At 46.5% G+C, this 20,961-nt stretch overlaps 1 protein-coding gene across 1 annotated transcript in view; it reads right to left on the bottom strand.

Moving 5' to 3' along the window:
• Positions 1 to 20,961, bottom strand: part of RALGPS1 (Ral GEF with PH domain and SH3 binding motif 1) — a 247,969-nt gene that overhangs the window by 168,223 nt on the left and 58,785 nt on the right. Inside the window, exons 5-6 of the mRNA XM_088018754.1 lie at positions 9,452 to 9,535; positions 1,407 to 1,496 (exon numbers count right to left, since the gene is read on the bottom strand). Of these exons, the coding sequence (XP_087874880.1) occupies positions 1,407 to 1,496; positions 9,452 to 9,535 (174 nt within the window). The remainder of the gene's footprint in view (positions 1 to 1,406; positions 1,497 to 9,451; positions 9,536 to 20,961) is intronic.

Raw genomic sequence — 20,961 nt, 5'->3', positions numbered from 1 at the left:
GTAATAATAGATTCTCAGAGAGGACTGAATTTCATCCTATGTATCTGAATTGCTATGCCTGTCACACAATTTCTTTTAGAGCTGAAGGTCCTCTGGGTGATCCCCTAATCCACCCCTCTCATTTTGTAGACGGGAAACCAAGGCCCAGAGGAAGGAGGGGCCCGCACAAGAACACACTTGGTGCACCGTGCCAATACGATGAGCCACTGTTGGAAGATGGCAGAGATTAGGGAGGGATCGTTTTGGATTCTCTGGACAAGCACCGCAAACTCGTTTCCTGAAAGCACAGGAGGGCTAGAAGTCCATCCCGCTTTCTCTCGTGGCCCAGCACGAACTCACTGACAGTAACAAGCATCGTCAAGCCCAGCCCCAGCATGGTCCCAAGCACTTCAGAATGCACATGACGTCCAAGTGTCTGTTGCCCCTGACATACTTATGGATGGATGCCCTTAACCTTCCCATGAGGGACAGCGGAGCAGCTCTCCTGAAGGCCAAGAGACATGCTCCAGCTCACTCGCTGTAAGGTCCTGGGCAGGGACACTCACTTCTCTAAACCTCCCCTTCCTCCTCTAGAAGTGGGAGAATAACAATGTGAACTCCAAACATGATCATTTCAGTAGAGTGGCTGCTATGATGCCAGCTCATAAGGGCATCAGTAAAGCTTAGTGGGCCTAGGATCTGGCTGGGAACACAACACGTGCACATAGCACACAGCGACCCAGACAGAACAGCAGTGCGCTGCCCAGATGCAGGCAAGCCCTGTGGTCGCAGCAGCGTAAGGAGAGGAGCTGACAGGGTGATAAGAGCGGTCCGGGAGAGCCCGTGGCATCACTACCTGGGCTGCCTGACATAAGGGAAGAGGAGGGGGATACAGACGCAAGCCTGGTGCTCAACAACTGGCAAGGACAGAACCTATTGGGGGACAGGAGGCAGGAGTGGGGGCCAGCAGGGCCACTGGGCCTAAGCCTGAAGCTCAGGATGGAGGTGGGGTGAGCTCTGCTGACTGCGGACAAAACTGCAGGATGGGATGATAGCTCGTAGCCCATCAAGCCCCAGTACTGGCTGAATCTGAAGCAAGAGGATGAATGGACCCTAGAGGGAGCCCCCATGGCCTCACAAAGAGTCTGAACAGCCAGCTAAAGAGAATGGTTGGCTGCCATAATAATGGGTAGATGGCCATACCACCATGCGTGCACAGGGACGGGGAGCCTGAGTGGGCACCTAGGCCAGTCTTACAGCCTACAGAAGTCAGGTCAGAGCCTTCTGTTTGAACCCAGCCCAGCATGCCCAGAGCAAAGTAGCTCTCAAAGTACTGAGGAAACACATTCTGCAAAAAGGAAGGAAGGGAGTGAGGGAGGGAAGAAAAGGGGGAGGGAGGGAGGAAAAAATAATAATAAAGAGCTTACCTTGGCTATTTTCACAAAATGGCTCAGGATTTCTGCCCTTATTTTTAAAGTCTGTGCTGTTAGAATTTCTCGAACAACCCAAAAACTGACCTGTAGAGTCAAATACACACACACACACACACACACACACCCGAGAAGTGGTACACACACACCAGAGAAGTGGTACACACACACACACACACACACACACACACACACACACACACACACACACACACACACACACACACACACACACACACACACACACACACACACCAGAGAAGTGGTTAAATACTGGACCACCCATGTTGCCCTCACCCACCATAGACAGGGATTTCCCAGAGGTCAGGAAGCTGGAAGAGCACAGCCTGGGGTTGCAGGTGGTTGAGGGTTCCTTTACAACACCCAGCCCTGCAAACGGGCCCCTCCTTCGGCACCTCCTCTGGAACACAAACAGCGGTGCCAAGAGAGACAAGTACCCCTATCCAGGGGAGTTACTGGGCCTCCACAACATATGAATGTCTCTGAAGCTGTGGCAGGAAATTTTGAGATGAATAGACAGATTCCTGCTCAGAAGGCCCCCAGTTGTGGGAAAACCATGGATAGATGGATAGACAAATGGCCAGACAAACGGATATGTTCACTGGCAGTACCACCATGAGATCTACACCCCCAGCCAGACCTCAAGTAGGATTCACCAATATTTGTACAATTGTAACAAATTTAATTTTCTAGGAGAGGTTCACCCAATAAATTATATAATATGAAATATCTTTCAAAGTTCCATAAAGCAATGCAGGTGAAGGGACATGTTTTTCTAGAGACCACTTACGCCAAAAGGACATGTTGGTACTTTGGGTTCAGAACATTATTCATGCTTAAAAACAAAACATTATCCATGCTTGACCTCTCACAGAAATCAACATTCCGGAGCCCCTGAATCCTTTTGGGAACAAGCAAGTTATCTACCAGGGTATAGCTGACTCACATGACACCTCAGTACAACACAGAAGGGGCTCCATGCCTAGAAAGTCTGGGAAGTGGTTTCTTTCTTGTTTATGTCTTGCTACTGGAACAACAGTGCTGTGTGACACACAGATGCCCAAGGGGAGAATGACAGCACAGCCGAGGGAGGGAAAGAGAGAGAGAGAGAGAGAGAGAGAGACAGCTGAGGAGAGTACAGGGATGTGTGGAGTTGAAAGGGAGGCAAAGGCATCTAAAATATAAAGAGAAATAGGGATATTCCAGAGTTAACAAAGCACCTCTACTGCTGCAACCAAAATTTTTCCCTTTCCTGAAGTAGTCACTTTTCAACGAGAAAACAAGAGTAACCGAGAATCAAAAATTTGCTTCTTATGTTAAGCAGGAATATTATAGAAAAAGTTTTTTCCGCGTAATTATCTGCGGTTGCCTCCAGGACATGCCTGGGTTTCCATAGAATCATTTTTTCCAAGGCATTGCCTAAAATTAAGTTCAGACTCAATCGTTTACTAGCCAGTTATGGAAGAAAGATTTTCTGGACACCAAATGATACACCCATAAACCTTATATTTTAATACATGCACATTTTTATGCCATATAATCTCAAGTGTGATAGTTTATAATTTAATAGATTCCTGCATGCCAAAAAATCACACATATTTAAGGCATAATTATGGAACATGGCAGAGTTGATAATGATCTGCTGCAGCACACAGTGTGCAGAGGCAACTCCGTGTCAGTTCAATTCAACAGACTTTCATGCAGCCTCTTGTGTGTGCAGGCTCTGGGCACTGTGAGTCCAGACCCTATCAGCCCTTGCCTGATACGGAGGTGACCAAAGAAGGTGGCAGGATCCTCTAGAAATCACATGGCAATCCTGGACGTGGAAGAGGTTCAACCGAAGCAGACTGGAACATGGGGGAGGTAATGACAGAGGAAGGCCCACTGGAAGAGGTAAACCTTGAAAAATGGGTAGACTTCCAGCAGGTAAAGATAGGACTGGGGTATGGCAGATATACACTACGACTGGGGAGGGCTGAGCGAACCGACTGGTCTGGAGTTGCAGGTGCCCTGTGGAATCAGGGTAGAGGGGGAATCAAAGCCGGGAAGGGCACTGAATGCCAGATGGGGGGGTCTGGAACACCAAGGTGACAAGAAGGTCCTTAGGTGCTATTCCACATGGGGAGATGTCCAGGGGTTTCCGAGCAGAGAAGTGACAGAGCCTTCTGTAGGGGCAGGGACACCCACCAGGAAGCTGATGCAATGGTCCAAGTGACAGGCAGGAGGCCTGAGCCAGGACCATGCTGAAGGAGATGGAGACAAGGGGCAGATAAGAAAGACATTACACAGGTAGAATCAGCAAAGTTTCAAACGTTTTTTATTCTCTTTTCTAACTACAAAATTTAAGAGAAGCTTAATGCAGAAAACAAGGGACACAGAGAGAGGCACCAAAGGCAGAACTCATTTGCACCCTCATTCTCGCATACAGACCACCCCGACAGCCATGTGGTTTCTGTCCTTCCACTCTCCTTTCCATACACAGAACACGTATCTGTCTTTTTCAACTAAATTGGTATATATTCATCATATTATCACAAGAATTTTTTAAGTGACTAAATATTCCTCTACAACATAATGTTTAGCAGCTGCCAAATATTCCATCTTAGGGATGTACCATCATTGAGTGAGCTCCTATCGCTGGATAGCTTATTTCTAATCATTTTGTTGTACTAAACAATGCTGTGGTGAGCGCCTTTATACATACATATTTATTCATTTTTAATTAAGGTCTTAGGATAAATTCCAGTAAGGTGGAATGAATAAAAGCATGTGTACCGCTTTTTCAAAAGTATATATTAAAAAGTTGGCCTCCAAAAGGTCTATTTGTTTATCCATCAACAAGTTTGAATTGATCCATGTCTTCACGCACTGGCAAGTATCAGTTATTACAATTCTTTTTTTAACTAACCTAATGGACAAAATAATGTCTCATTGTTTCTATTTTGCATTTCTTTCTGAACTATTCAATTAACATCTTTTTTGTACTTTTTTTTCAGTTTTTTGTTACAAATATTTATGGGCCACTTGTACTATCTGCCTTGTGAATTACCTCCCCAGACCCTTACCCATCTTTCTAATGGGACATCTGTCCCCTTCCTATTGGTAAGTAAAAGTTCTTTGTGTAGTAAAGAAAATACATTAACCCTTTGTGGGCCATATACTGTACCAAGAATGTAGAGAAATTGGGTACTCTTATACACTACTTGCGGGGGGTATAAATTCATAGGACCATTTGGAAGAACAACTTAAATATACCTTTCAAGATGTTAAACTTACATTCTCCCTAGAATTTTTATCTTATGAAAACAGAAATTTGGAGGAACTCATCTACAAGGATTCACCAAAGTACTGTTTTTAAGGAAAAAGAATAGGGGAAAAAATGCCCATCAATAGGAAACTGGTTACATATATAATGGTATCACCTCAGACTTTGGAAAGAAGTCGCTATGGAAGGAAGTGAGCTGTTGGAATTATTACATAGGAAGTTTGTCTATTCTTCCCCATTTATTTTTGCAATCATTTATTTATATCAGAAAGGACTCATGGATATTTATTTTACACTTTGGGTTATAACCCAACACGATGTTATTTATTTTGTTGCTTAAATTGCTCTTCGGCCACTGAAAGCTCTTTCAGTTGGCTCTTGTGTTCCTTTGACCTACCCCTAGCATTGTTTTGGTTGGTTGGTTGGTTGAAGCACTTCCTTATTTTCTGGTACCACTACAGGCTCATCAAGACGCTACTGCCCCAGTATTAAACCAGCCATTTCTCCAAGGAGCCTTGGTTCCTTTGATTAGAGAAAGGTATTAGAAACCAAGATCTGGGTGCTAGGTGTGCTTATTACTACTGGGCGATCACTGTTTCTATGTCGTCTTGGCTGGTAGCAAGGTAATGTATGCGTGTATGCGTGTGTGTGTGTGTGTGTGAACTAACCCATGTGCATATACATATCTATAAATATTTCTATATGTAACCATCTGTATGTATCTGTATCAAAATAAGTATGAGTTCATATCGATGTCTTAGCCTTCTACCCTTGCTCATAACTTTCCACTCCAACAGTGAAAAACCTGGGTCCTATCATCTGCCATCCTTTTCCTTAATTGTTCAATTCCAGTATTCATGTATAATGGCTTCAGAATTGTTACCCAATCCCCCAGGGAAGCAACTAGATCAACTAGAGTACAGAGCATATATACAGTTCCTTTTGTCTTTAGTCTTACGGGTTCCATTCATTTCCAAAGTTACTCAGGTCAGCACCTTTTCCCCTCACCTACCTCAGTGACGTTGTTTCACACATTTATAATTCGTTTGGATTTTTTGGTTATGTTCTGCGTTCCACTCTAGGATTCCTTTATTTCCGCAATACATTTTTAAAATTTGCATATACTAAAGTTTGCTCTTGGTGCTGTCAAGTTCTATGGGTTTTCACAAATGCATAGTGTCATGTATCCAATGACACTGTGTATCATACAGCATCATACAGGATAGTTTTACCACCCTAAGAAATTCTCTGTGCTTCACCTACTTAACACTCTCCCCTTCTCAAACCTCTGGCAACCACTGATGGATCTGTTTATCATCTCTATAGTTTCACCTTTTTCAAAACTGTTTTTACATTCCCCAGAATGTTTTTAAAAAGCCAGGGGTGGGAGAAGGATGGGGGAAGGTGGAGGTAATCATATATATGTCACTTTTTCAGACTGGTTTCTTTCACTTAGTAATAAGCATTTAAGATTCATCCATGTCTTGATATGGTTTGAGGGCTTTTTCTTTTTTTTTTTATTGATGAATACTCTTCCATTGTATGGATTTACCAGTTTGTCTATCCATTTACCTGTTGAAGGACATCTTAGTTACTTTCAGTATCTGACAATGCTGAATAAAGCTGCTATAAACGTGAGCATGTGCACATGTGTTGTTTATGTATAGACACAAGATTTCAAAGAAGCTGGACAAATATCTAGGAGTGCAACTGCTGGACTGTACCATTTTGCATTCCCACCAGCAATGAATGAGAATTTATGTTGCTCCAGATAGTTGCAACTGGTACCATCATTGTTTGTTTTATTTTAGCCATTCTAACAGGTGCATAGTGTTTTGCATTTCCCCAGTGACAAATGATGTTGAGCATCTTTTCAGCTTTATTGCTATTTGTGCTTCCTCGGTGAGGTATCCAGGTATTTTGCCCATTTTTTAATTGAGCTGTTTTCTTACTGGTGAGTTTTAAGAGTCTATTTTGGATACAATTCTTATATCAGATATGTGTTTTGCAAATATTTCCCCAGGCTGTGCTTCATCTTTTAATTTTCTTACCAGCATCTTTTGCGGAGTAGAAATTTCTAATTTTAATGAAGTCCAACTTATCAGTTTTTTCTTTCACAGATTGTGCTTTTGGTGTTACATCTAATAACTCATCACCAAAGATCATGTAGATTTTCTTCCATGTTTTCTCCTAAAAGTTTTACAGTTTTGTCTTCTACATTTAGGTTTATGATCCATTCTGAGTTAATTTTTAAGAAAGACCTATTGTCTGTGTCTAGGTCCATTTTTTTACATACATAACGAAATGTTCCAATTGTTCCAGTACCATTTTGTCAAAGAAATTATTCTTCTTCCATTGGGAGAGGTTCATATATGTGTATATATAGTTAAATTCTCAAAAGAACACATGATCCAAAAAAGGCTGAGCACTTCTGTGTTCTACGGTGAACTCCTTGGTGCTGAGATATAAGCCTGGCCCATAACACACACTCAGTGAACTTGGCTGGCTCCTTCTATCCCTCTATGAGCAATATGAACAAATCCCAAGGGACTCAGATCCCACAGAGGAGCAGGCAAGCCCACCAAGTCTGACCAGGACACTGGCCACTGGGTTTCTGGTTTGGCCACAAGAAGCTTCAAATCTGCTAGCAACCTCTTTCCAATCAGCTGATCTTCATGTTCCCTCTTATTTTCCCCCAAAACATTGGATGTTTACTACATGCCAGACACTGCCCTAAGAGTTCTTCATATACCATTTCACTGAATCTCCACACCAACTCTGCAAGATGAGTCATATTATTATTCCCGTTTACAGATAAGGAAACTGAGGTTCAGAAAGGTAACTGACCTGCTTTCCTTATCCAGAGTCTGATGGGGAACCTTGTTCTCACATAAAAAAGTCTGCCAGGAAGGGATGCCAATCAGTTCATCTCAGAGAAAGCAGCCCCAGTGGCTGACCAGGGCTGGCTAGTGGCCAGTTTTTCAAAATAGAGCTACGAGGGCTGTGTCCAGAAGCCGCTCACTCTGAGTAGCTGACAGGCTGGCAGTAAGACCATTTCTCAAAGCTCTCTGTTTGGGAAAACGCGACTTCAGTTCTGGCTCACTTCATCCATTTGGTCTGATCTGGACACAATGCAATCATTCGCAGAACAAGCTGCACCACCCTTTGCCAAGCTGACCTGGCCTCCGCGTGCAAGGCAGATTACATCAGAGAGCCCAGCAGCCCTCCTCCAGGAGCTCTGTGGATGGTCAGAGGTGGGACTGAGCTGGCTCCCAGTCAAATAGTTTTGCGAAGGAAACTATGAATCCTCTGATAGCGTGTGTACATCTGTCTTATTTTTTAAAGCCTAAGCTTGGTTGAAAAGGGAGATTTTTGAAAAGAAAGAAAAAAGAAAAAGGCTTCGGAACTTCTCTTTTCAAAACAAACAAGTATATACAGCCCCTACTCCGGATATATCTAGATCTTTCTTAGTTCCATTATAACAACAATAATGCTAACTCCAGTCTTGATCCTCAGACGAAAAGCTGGTGCCTCTCCGAGGCTCTCCTCATCCTTGGGTGCTAGCCGAGGCTGGGGAAGCCTGGGGAGGGCTGGGCAGTGGTGATGCATAGGGCCTGGCATTTCTGAGCAGGGAGGACCAGCTTCAGGGATGGCCCAAAAGGAACGCAGGCCCATCACCCCGAGGTCCAGTCACGCACCCTACACAATCCCTAATCCACTATCCTCATTTGAAACCAGAAAAACAAGAATAAAGATAAGCTGTCAATAGCACCATTTGGGGGTTTGGCCCACCCAAAGGGGGTCTTACAGGGTAGCTTACTAGCAAAGATCACATTCTGGCAGATGGGCTAAGAGGCCAGAAGTCCACTGCCCTTAGTTGGCCCAAGCCCCCATCATCCTTCCCTTAGGTGGGGGTGCAAATCTTCAAACCTGGAGCAAAGGTTCTGGTTGGAACACGTCCGTGTGCAGTAGTATGTATGGGGCTAGTGGCCTGGCCATCAGGCACTCAAAGAAATTCAATTCAACAAGTGTTTTCTGAGCATCTCATTCATTCATTAATTCCACATACATTTACTGAGGGTCCATTATACACCTGACATTATGCAAGGTGGCAGGAGGTGCAGTGGTGAACAAGACAGAGCCCACAGACTGGCATGGAAGGTGAAGGCAAAAGAGTTCTAGAGAGTGAGCACAGATGAGCAAAGGGCCACATGGAGACAGAAGCATGGGGTGCAGTGAGGGAATGTATGACAGCGAAGACCTCACACAGGCTGGGGATTCACGGAAAGCTCCCCACAGAAGTGACATTCAGGCTGATCAGACTGGGAGCTGAACGGGGAGGAAGAATTCTGAGCTGAGGGTACAGCACATCTGGGGGCCTGACGGGACAGAGATATCAGGGAAGAGAAGGAAGGCTGACCAGGATGGCTAAAGCCCATGGAATAGGGGAAGGGACAAGAGATGGGGCGAGAGGGGTGGAGAGAAACCAGACCCACTGTGCAGGACCTTGCAGGGCAATTAAGGGGCTCCAGCCTTAGCTTGGGTGAAACTGGAAGCCAATGAAGTGATTTAAACTCAGGAAAGATGTGTTCAGTTCCACCTGCTGTGAAAAAGGACTGTGCAGGCCAAAGGACTGATGGGCGGGGTGGTTCAGGAAGAGAGGTTTGGACCTGGGCCAGGTGCCTGGGATTGAACCGTGGCAGGGTACCCAGCCGACAGGGGACAAGATTGCTACCTGCTCAGGCACACCGCTTACCTGGTTAAACCTCCGGGTAAAGGCCACAACGTTGGGGGCGAGACTATGTTTCTCCTTCTTACTCCATCCACAGCTGGCAAGTTCCTAGGAAGCACAGAGTCAGTTTCAACAGTGATTCTTCCTAATCGGGATGCAAAACACACCAGGGGCATCTAATTGGAATACGGACACGGACAGGGAAAAGGGCTGAAGCCCTGGCCATCCTTTTCTTCACCAGGGTGGGGGAGGGTTCTCCTCTGGAGAGAAGGGCTGGATCTGTAGATGGATGTGTGGCCCCGGGCCACCTCATCCCTGAGGTGAGGATGGGAAGTGGGATACTTTTCTCCATAACCCCAGCCACATTTCTCAGGACTTCTGTTCCAAAATATCCTTAACAGCAAACTGCCTGTCTGCCAGCTCCCCTGGAACCAGAATTCCCTTCTGAAAGCAAACTGAGAGAAGGCATGTGTTAGCTAGCTGGATTTATCCACCCAGGTGAACTTAAAGTTAAAATATGGCTAAAGGATCTCAGAGTTCATTGGCCATTCCTCCATTCCTGGAATCAGAGAACATCCTGGCCCGAGCCCACTGCAGTCAGAGAAGCTTCTGGAGCTACCTCACATGGCTTCCCGAAGTCGGCCCCATCTCTATCTTGTACAACCAACAGGGGAGCAGAAGGAGAGGTTGTCTTTAACATCTTTTCTAGCAGGTTTAATGTTACAATCTGAATCATCAAATTACCTAAATTTTACCTATCAGTGAGGCTGGTTCCTACCCAAGGGAGCTAATTGGAGCACTCTACCAGGATGACTTGGGGTGCATAAGAGAACCAGGGAAAACCCATTACCCAATGCCCAGCATGCTCAGCCTGTGGCTTGGGAGCCCTGGCAAAGAATGGAAGAGGCAGATTAAAGTTCTCTACCTCTGAGTTACAAGCCCTCCTTTTAATTCATATCAGGCCTTGCTATTATTAACTTTTTTTTGCCACACATCTGGAACTTTAATAAGATCGTTAGTGAGAATCAGCTGCCCACCAGCTGGAACGGGGGTCCACTAGGAAGTCAGGGAGGGCAGTGGGAGTGGCCAGAGACAAAACCTGTTGGCTGAGCAGCTGTGCCCAAAGTGCTATACCCTTCGAATGCTTCTCGGGACCCAACTATAAGCCACAGACAGGCGGGCACTGTGTGAAGCCTGGCTGGAGGCAATGGACAGCTCGGGATACAAGAGCCGATGGCCTGGACCTGAGAGCGCCCGGCCCCCAAGCCAGGGCTATGCACACGGCTCCTCCTCCGGCTGCCTCCCTTCTGCAAATGCACCTTCTCCTCCTGGTCACCCACACGGGAAACACGACCATCCCTGACCCTTCAGTGCAGACCACAAGTAATAGTCATGACAAGGCTGCTAACTAGTGCTGCCATTCAGCAAGAGCCTCCGCACGCCTCCTGTTATCTCGCTGCACTCTCACCGCCTCCGTTTAGCAAAGAGGAAGGGCTCAGGATTCGTCCTCTTGAAGGAATACCTTGACCCTATTTCTTTTCAAAAGTATGTGTGAACCTCTTTGAGACGTAGGATTTACCTGTTCACCATGGTTCTTCCCATTCTGAAAATGTGTATTCGACCTGCCTCAGTTACACTGACTTCTCCCCTTTAGAACATATGCTTCAATTGTTTTTGCAAATGTGTATCACTGCCCTTTCCAAGTTTAATTGCGAGAACAAGAGCCTCTTTCCTCTGTGGATCCCAAAACCAGTCCTGGAAAGGTATGGTATAGTTATAATCAGATAGAAAAGAGAATTCATAAACCTGGCAATCAAGGACTGGGGCATGGTTGTTGCCCAGTTTCTGGCTGATAGTTGCTCCTTCTGGTTTTTTCCCAAATTCTTTAATAAACAGCAAACTTATATACGTGTATGTGTGTGTGTGCGTGCACACATTTTAATTACATGTACACATTTAATTAAGAGTCTATAATCTTATTTATAATTAGACAGACTCAGCCCCATCCTGGCCTCCACACACCAGCTGCATGATCTTCTGGGACACCATCTTCTCAGAATCTCAATTTTCACATCTTTTTTTTTTTTAAGATTTTATTTATTTATTTATTTTTAAAAGATTTTATTTATTTATTTGACAGAGACAGAGACAGCGAGAGCAGGAACACAAGCAGGGGGAGTGGGAGAGGGAGAAGCAGGCTTCCCGCCGAGCAGAGAGCCCGATGCGGGGCTCGATCCCAGGACCCTGGGATCATGACCTGAGCCAAAGGCAGACACTCAGCGACTGAGCCACCCAGGCGCCCCTCAATTTTCACATCTTAAAATGGGTATGACACCGTATTTATCTATGAAGCTCAACATGATGAGTAAATGATATTAAGACATGCAGAGCACATAGCACAGAACAAGTACTCAGTAAAGTTTATCTCCCTTCCCCTCCCAAGGGTCCCATTGCTGTCAGACTCAGCAAGAGCTCCAAACACCCTCTTCTTTCCCCGACACCACGCTCTCGTTGGGATCTTAAATTATTAACAAAATCTATTACTATTTCTCTCTCACTTTGCTGATGTCATGCACGCAGGAACCAAAGCAAGAACTCAATACATCTGCCCTACATTTATTTGATTAGAACATTTCTAAGACCCTGATTCATAAATTGTTTGTACATTTCTTAGGTTTTGACAATTCCCTAAAGAACCTTTTGTATTGAGAGACATATAACATTAAAAATTAAAGCCTCAACAGAGTAAAACATTATGTTTGAGGGGTTCTTTGATGAAATGGATGGAGCAAAGGCCTTGAGAGCCAGAAGACCCTGCTCTGAATCCCAGCCCAGCCATGTAATTCCCAGGTGACCCCAGGCAAGTTAACCTCTGCTGGAGCTGGTTTCGTCGCTGATGAAACAGGGACACCGAAATCAATTCCACAGACTGGTGGCAGAACTGAAAGAGGTAGAACATGGCAGAGGGGGTGACATGCAGGGCCCAGGTTTGGCTCACAGCAGATGGCAAGCAGCATGTGTTGAATGAATGGAGTATGAGTGTTCCTCAGTGTTGAAATCTCCCAAATTCAGGGCAGAAAGATTTATCAGGATGTCAAAAGAAATAAGACCATTCTATCTGCACTAAAACAAGTCCTGGGCCCAACCTCCTTGGCCCTCTTCCTCTTCTGTGTTTGGCCTTATAGGATTACAAGAGATTCCATCTGTGTGCAGTGGGTTTGGAAAATGTGAAGTAATAGAATAAAACTCTTCCAGTCACTAATGCCTAAAAAAGGTCTATGCTATGGAACCGATCTGAGTGTAATTAAGTTAAAATTGACCAGAGGAGACAGGGCTGGTTCTAGAAGGAGACAAGGGGCTGGGCTGACACTGGTGGCCCTGCATCCCTGGTGAGCCACTCAGCAGCCCCTGGGCTGCCACATGCCTCCTCCCAAGGGCGTCGGGGCCCTGATCTCCCCCAGTCTGTCCTTGGCTCCGAGTTCTCTGCTGAGGTCAACTGGATGTGAAAGAAGAGTACGAGCCTACAGTCCTTTGCCAGCTTCCTCCGGGGCCTCTCCTCTGTCATGTGGATGCTCCCTGGCTTCCTCAGGGACAAAACAGAAGCTGTGAGAAGAAAACTTTCTGCCACCAAATGTGCAAATTCAACTGTGTCCTCTCCCTTCCTCAGCTTCAATGGAAGAGAGAGACCCTTTCCTCTGGGGGGTCTGCTCTCCTCCTGGGCACTGGGTCCCATCCCCTCCCCTGCCCAGAAGCCTTGCCCTCAAGCCCTCCCTCCTCCCTGCACCTTCACCCCCTTCCACTCCATGAAGAATAGTAATAGGATGATAACAACAACAAGGACAGTTATGATGAAGGACATCTTTTGCAGGCCTCCAGCTCCTCCGGCTCCTCCTTTTTCTTCTCCTTCCCGACGAATTTCCTCAAAGGGCTGTCAGTACTGCTTCGCTCTCCACCTCCTTCCCTGTCCCTACTCCACTGACACTGCTCTGTCCTCTCCGGGTGACAGCCTCCTGGCCGGGCAGCCGCCCCCTGCTTCCCACTCACTGTCCTTGCCCTTCAGCACCGTGGTCTCTTGTTGTCTTCTCGCATCTCATGACCACCATTCCTGGTCCTTTCTTCTGGTTGCTTTCTTCTGTTCCGGCACTTTCCCCCACTTCCACTTAAATCTGTGCACTCCGTGTCCATCGTCCTCCCCGGAAACCCACATCCACTGCCTGGGTTTCTCTCCTGAGCCCCAGACCAGGATATTCAGCCACCCCCTGGCCACACCCTCGTCGGTACCCCCACAGGATCCTCAACGTCAGTGGGCCCAGAACCCAAAGGAGCCTGACCAGCTGCCTCCAATGAAAAAATGTAATGGCGTGAGAGTCATTTTAGACACTCGTCCTGACAGTTGAAGGAGAACGTTTATTACAAAGAAACTGGGAAAAAATTTCTAACCGATACAAAAACAACTTTTTCTTAATGCAAGCATTCCTAGGTGACAGCAAGGGTCAACACTGCTTTCAGCTCCCCTTGCGAGCTTCTTAGGGCCACGCTGCCAAGAACGCCCCCACCAGCTGCCAGCTTTGTGCATAGGGGTTTGGGAGTCAGACCGTGTCTGGGGTCAGTGAGGTAAGGCCCTGAAAGAGGAGACCTGGGGAGCAGGACAAGTCCTCCCTGAAGGCCCCACAGGATCTAGGCCACAGGAAGTTGGTGCCAACACATGGCCCTTCCACACATGTGCTTGATTCTGACTGCAATCTTTTCCAAATCACGTTCCTAAAACGTGTCCTCATGGAACATGCATCACTTCAAGGAAAGGTCACTAAATCTGACTTCACAGAGTACCACCAGGCTGCCGCCGGCCAAGGGCCCCACATTACTATTTTGCTCCCTCCTCCACCCTCCATGTTTCTCTCCATTCCTCCCATTCTAATATCCGGAACAATCTTCAGAAGAATTGGTGGGACAATCACACTTAGTCAAAGGAGCTCTAAAAACATCCCAGTGGGGGATGACCCACCGAGGCAGTCAGGGGGTACAGTGCCAGTTTCGGGGTAGGGGGTGGGGTCTGACCAAGGAGTAAGGCATTTTAGGGCCTAGACTCTGGTGACACGGTTAAGAACAGGCAAATAATAGAGTGACTGCCATGTCCTTCAGGGACTGTCAGGCCTTATCACCCTCAAGGAAGCCATAGTAGCCAAGGTGTGTGACATCCACATGCTCCTGGTGTGGAAGTGGGGGGTTCTGGGGCTGAAGGTAGGACTGACAGATCCTCCATGGGGGCCTCCCACCTGAAACCCAGCAGTGGGGCTGGCTCTGGTCTCCGGAGTGAAGTGGGAGGGCACAGGGTCGAAAAGAGAGAGAGCATGGAGCCAGCAGTTAAGGAGTCAGAGGGACTGGGGCTGACCTGCAACCAACTGGCTCTGGGATCCTGGGCAAGTCACTTCCACTCCCAGGGCCTGGCCCTGCTCATCTGAAAACTGGCAATGATATCGCCTCTCTCGATAATTATAAGTAATTATAAGAGTAAATGAGATGATATTTGTTCACTGCTTAGCACACTGTCTGCTACATTGTAAGTACTTTCAGTGTGTTTCTTAAATAAATAAAATAATGCTCAGGGAAAAGGGCAGCATAGAGCAGGTGGGAGCAGCGGCAGATGATCCAGGCCAGGAGATATCCTGGGGTCTGATGGGGATAACACCCAGAAGAGCAGTCCCTGAGCAGTAGGACTCCCAACTATGCCTGGGATGAGGGCCAGGGCCCAGCTAGAGAAGCAAAAGCAAGATTTACTGACTATCAACTTTGTGCCAGGAACTGTGCTAACACTTGGCACGTGCCATCTCATGTCATCCTCACAGCACCCTCAAAAGCAGGTGTGACTGCTATCACCTCCAGTTTCTAAATGAAAAGCCACATAACAAGTAGATGAATTAAATTGCCCAGGCCACACCCACAGTCGGTGATACTGGTAGCGTAAGCCTGTCCTCCCCAAAGCCAGGACAGAGCTGCAGGCCTCATGGGGGACTACTCCAGTGGGCTCCCAGCCTCAAGGAGAAGCGGGCAGTATGAAGGATCAGACCAAAGCAGAGGCTGGGCTGAGAACAGCAAGGTGCCAACGTGGCTGGAGTGGAGCAGTGGGAGGAGAGGTGGTAACAAAGGAAGCAGGTGGCGGGGTGGGAGGCCAGGTCATAGCCCAGCCTGGAGGGCAAGTTAAGGAATGGATTTTATTTGATCAAGTGGGGTGGGAAGGCAATGGAGGGATTGGGTAGAGGTAGCTCCCAGAGCCTCACGTACGTTACTAGGTTTTATTGCCCTGATAACATGAGCAAGAGAGTGGCAGAGTGGATGTAAACCCATCGAGTGCTCTTCTGCTAGACTAGAGTCTAGTCTGTACTATAATCTCATACACGGGGTACAGTGTTATCACCGGAGGGCAATTCACTTTAGTAATTTGAAATAAACACCTGCAAGGGACTATGTGTGTATGGAGATGGGGAGGCGGGGGGAGGCAGGGCCCCAGGAGAAATGAACATGAGGGCCTCCAGAAGACCTCAGAACCCTGGTTGGACAAACCACAAGAGGAGGAAAGAATCACTGGGCACAAATGGGCACCTTCTTTGGCATCAGAGTATGTGCCTGGAGGGCAGAGGTCATTGAATGAGTACAAGTAATTCATCTTTACAAGGCCCACGGGGCCACCCGTTCCTTTTCCACTCTTACGCTAGGGACTGTGCTCGATTCCCTTTCTCCATATTCTTGGGAAATGCTTTTTCCAAGTAATAGCATTCAGATGTTGGCTTTTAAAAAACAATACACTTTGGCTTTTTTGATTAGGGACCCAGTAAATGTTCGCGACAAAAAACCTGGACAACGCAGAAAGTCCATAGAAGAAAATGTAAACTATCCATTGGCCTAAAACCCAGAGAAAACCAGAGTTTACACTTGGTCAATACTAAGGAGAATAAGGACAACAACTATTGAGCGCTTACTAAGTGCCACGTACGTCAATTATTGTCCATCTGCTTAGCCATTGCTCAGTGAATCCTCACAAGCAGCCCAGGAGGTAAGTACTCTTACTGCCCCATTTTGCAGATGAAGAAAGGGAAACCTAGTTGGAAATGTTAAGCAATTTGCTCAAATCCTCATATACGGTCAGCATGAGAGGCAAGACTCAAACCTAGGTCTGTCAGTCTCACAAGCCTGGACGCTGAGCCACAGAAGGCCTCTGCCTGCAGGGTGGTGGCCACGCCCCACACACAGCGCAGGGCCACACACACGTGCACACACGTTTGCTTGCTCCCTCGAAGACTGAGCTTCTGCCATGTCTGTGGCTCCACAGCCTGCTGTTGTCCTCACTACACTTCCTCACATCTCCCGCCCCTCCTTTTGCAGAGTTCCTGCGACAGGCACTATACCTCCTAGAAACAAGTCATCCTCATGGTCCCCTGTGGGTTTCCCTCTGAGCTCTGGAAGGAAATTTTAGCTTGTCCTTTCACTCTGCTTTGGTTTTCCGCAACATCTCATCTGCTGCTCTGTTTCCAGTCTGAATTCGGGAGTCATGTTTTTCGGCACAACTGAATCCTTCCCAATCTTGATCTTCACATGCCACAGGGTCACCCTGAACACTGCTGGGAACACAAAATGAAATTTCTGGAAGTACCTGCTTCACGGGAAGACACAGGTTCGGACCTAGACTTCACACTGCCTTCCATTCATTGGCCAACTAAAACTTTTCTATGGCTGGTGAGTATGCTAAACACCATGTTGGAAACTGGAAAAGTTAACTCAGAGGTTCCAGGGCCACACGCTTTTACCAGTGAGTCCTCTCAGACTTCTAAAGAACACCTAATTCTTATGCTAAATAATTTATTCCAGAGCACAAAATGTAATGGGAAGAAGCCCCAAACCCTGATACCTAACAAATACGGAACAAGGGGGAAAAGAATGACCCCATATGACCTGGCAGGTTTGTCTAAGAAATACAAGAATAAGCTAATATTTTCAAGATTATTAACATAATAGCAGCATACCAATAAATCAAATAAAAAATGTGATATAATTCTCTCAGATACTGAAAGGTAATTAGCAAAATGCAACATTCCATTTGAGATTAAAAAAAAAAAAAAAACTGGGGCGCCTGGGTGGCTCAGTCGGTTAAGCAGCTCAGGGTCATGATCTCAGGGTCATGAGATGGAGCTCTGCGCTCCGCGCTGGGTGCAAAGTCCGCTTGAGATTCTCTCTCTCTCCCTCTCCCTCTGCCCCTCCCCTCACTCACACGCACTTCCTCTCTCTTCCTCTCTCTCAAATAAATAAATAAATCTTTAAAAAGTCAAACTTCTTAAAAGCTTAGTAATATGTATCTCAAGCCAACAGCCATCATTATAGTGAAGAGAAGAGAAAGACCACTGGAATTTGAGTTATAATGAGAAACAACAGGTGGTACATGGAGGTTCTTTGTCTGAATCACAGAACAACAAAAGATGATTTGAGTGGCTTTCTTCATTCTCATCAAGATGGTACGTTCATTACCTACAATAGACCTTCAGGCATCAAGCTTGACCTTCTCATGGATCCCTGGTTGAGGAAGGCCCAGCACTGGTCAACAGAAATATCACCCAAACGATGTATTTTAAAAATGTTCTAATGGCCACATTAAAGCGGGGGGGGGGGGGGAATGGGTGAAATTCATTTAACTATTTATTTTATTTAACTCAATATATCCAAAATACTATTTTTCTGACCTGCAATCAATATAAAATATGACAAATTAGTGATGAGATAGTTTGATTCTTTTTGTGTATTAAGTCTTTGAAATCTGGTTTTTTACACTTTGGACTAGCCACATTTCAAGTGCCAATAGCCACATGCAGCCACCATTTTGGACAACAGAGTTCTCACCAATGTACAAAGGCACGACATTAAAACATAAGGTATACTGGGGTGCCTGGGTGACTCAATCAGTTAAGTATTTCAGTTCAGGTCATGATTTCAGGGTCATGAGATCGAACCCTGTGTCAGGCTCCACGCTGAGCCTGGAGCCTGCTTGAGATTCTCTCTCTGCCTCTGCCCCTCCCCACCCCCACCCTGCTCGCTCGTTCTTTCTCTCTCTGTCTCAAAAAAAGTAAAATATAATATAAGGTATACTCATTGAAAAGGAGGGGTCAGGGCAGGAGAATGGAAGACAAGCCAAGAAGCCCCATCAGTGGGGCCAGGATGAGGTGGGGAGCCAAGACAAGGCAGCTCAGAACCAGAGAGCAAGGTCAGCCCAGGACAAGCAGGAAGACTTAAGGGGTGATGAACCTGCACATGACTGACCCAGGTTCTTTATGTCCCCATTACATAAGGTCTGTCCCCACCTCCACTCCCTGTCCCCCCAAAGGGATCTGGAGCTTGTCACTGAGAGGTTAGGTAGGTCCAGCCACAGCTGTCAGAAGGACTCGGGTTACAGATGGAATGACATAAATTCAAAAACGACAGAGAAAGACACATGCAGTTCACACGGGCAATGTCATGCTTTTATGGGGACTCCCTAAGTCAGGAGTGCTGGGTTCTAATCTCAGCTGTGCCTGAACCCCCTTGGAGACTCTGGGCCAGTCCTATCCTCTGTGGGGGCTCGGTTTCCTGTCTGTAAAATCCAGTGGCACCGGATGGCCTGTAAGTTCCTCCCAGTTCTCCCATTCTAGGAGCAAAGAGAAGTAGAGGCCACATGTCTGGCTTTATATAAAAACACTATTAAGTAAGACCTGCCTCTGGAGACTGTGGGACTGCAGTGGTTTTCCTTCTCCAAGTGTTCTGAGGGGGTGTGAAGAGGCTGAGTCTGAGAGGCAGTTATGAAGGGGTAGGAGGCTCTAGGCCCCACAGGGACGGAGTGGACATGACAATGTGGTGAGGCAGGAGACAGGAAACAGCTGTGGGGGGAGTGGGCCCGGGGCAGATGGGGGCTCATGAGCAGAAAAAAACAGAAATGACGAGTGCAAACTCAGGTTCCAGAAAGACAGAAGGGGAGAGAGCAAGAGAAAGGGGGGAGGGGAGGGGAGGAGAGGAAGAAGCAGAGGAAGAAGGAAAGAAAAGAGGGAAAAGACAGAAATAAGCATTCCAAAGCACGAGGGTTCAACTGCAGGCCGTCTCTGGAGGTGGAATGCAGCGGGCGAGAGGCGCACACAGGCGGAACAGGGAGGAAGAGACGGTCCTTGAGCCGTGCGGGGCAGGACAGGAACTCAGGAGAGGGAGAAACAAATGGGTAGCACACATGAAACATCCTACACGTTTTCCATGCTCCTGACAAAAAGCAGGTCTCTGAAGATCTACACGTCAGGAGCACTCACAACTGGCTGGTCGGACATGGAGGAAGCAACCCTGGCCACCGAACACCTAGGACCCATCTGGGGAGGCTGAGACCCAAATCGTGTGGCCCCGACTCTCATCAGACAGGAAGAGAACACAGTAGCAACACACTGAGATAACCAACCACTGGCCTCATGGCACCTCCTCATTTTGCAAGGCAAGCAGGGTCCTTCCAGACAAGCTCAGTCCTGTTCCCAGGCTGAGAATAATAGAAATAAAACAACAATAACAATGGTAGTGAACAGCCTGTTGTGTGTGCGTGTGCCAGGCACTAGGCTAAATACTTTTCTTACAGCGTGTCCCATAATCTTGCATGATGGCATCCGTTGGGAAGGGCTATTGTTTTTTAATTCATCTCTACACCCAGTGTGGGGCTCGAATTCATGACCCCGAGATCAAGAGTTGCACGCTCCACCGATTCAGGCAGCCAGGTGCCCCAGAAGGGCTTTTATTGCCCCCAGTTTACACATGAGGAAAACTGAGATTCAGAGAGGGTAACTAATTTGCCCAAGGTCACACAGTAAATAAATGACAAAACTGGGATTCAGATCGGGTCTGCATGATTCCAAAACCCAGACTCTTAAACACTGTGCTCTAAGCCTGGCCAAGCATTGTTACCACAATCTTCCACTAACATTTTGAATAATACTGAGTGAGGATCTACAAAGTAGATGGCACTATGGGGGGTTACAACATGAAAAAGACAGGGAGGGAAGAGAACTACCAGGTACTGCCTGTTTCCTACTTCCTAGGTAGTGTACAATGTACTTTTTATCTACTTTATTTTGTTTAACCTCAAAGCCAGACCACGAAGAAACATTTTTTAATGTTCTCCAGGCAGTGTTTAACCAGGTATACTTGAATATAAGACAAATTTCTTCGCAAAACAAAATATTTTTATATGCTTAGAGTTTTCTACGCCCCCTTTTTTCAGACAGCAATAGAAGCAGCTCCTTATTAGCACCCTATCAAGAAGATAATATTTTGAGCTCTGCAGAATTGTGCGATTTTTTTTGTCATTACTAAAATAATTTCATGTATCTTTTTCTTTTTTTATTACTGTAGTTGACATATAATGTGGTATTAGTTTCAGGCGTATAACACAGGAATAGACAAGTCTACACATTCTACATGTTACTCAAGTATACATTACTACGGTAAGGGTAGTAACCATCTGTCACCATACAACGTTATTACAATAT

The sequence above is a fragment of the Eumetopias jubatus genome, unplaced genomic scaffold (assembly GCF_037043125.1).
Source record: "Eumetopias jubatus isolate StellerSeaLion01/CBP00866 unplaced genomic scaffold, mEumJub1_p1.0 scaffold_15, whole genome shotgun sequence".
Taxonomy (NCBI): Eukaryota; Metazoa; Chordata; class Mammalia; order Carnivora; family Otariidae; genus Eumetopias; species Eumetopias jubatus.
Note: the sequence above shows the minus strand (reverse complement) of the source record. Positions and strands in the feature narration are given on the sequence as shown.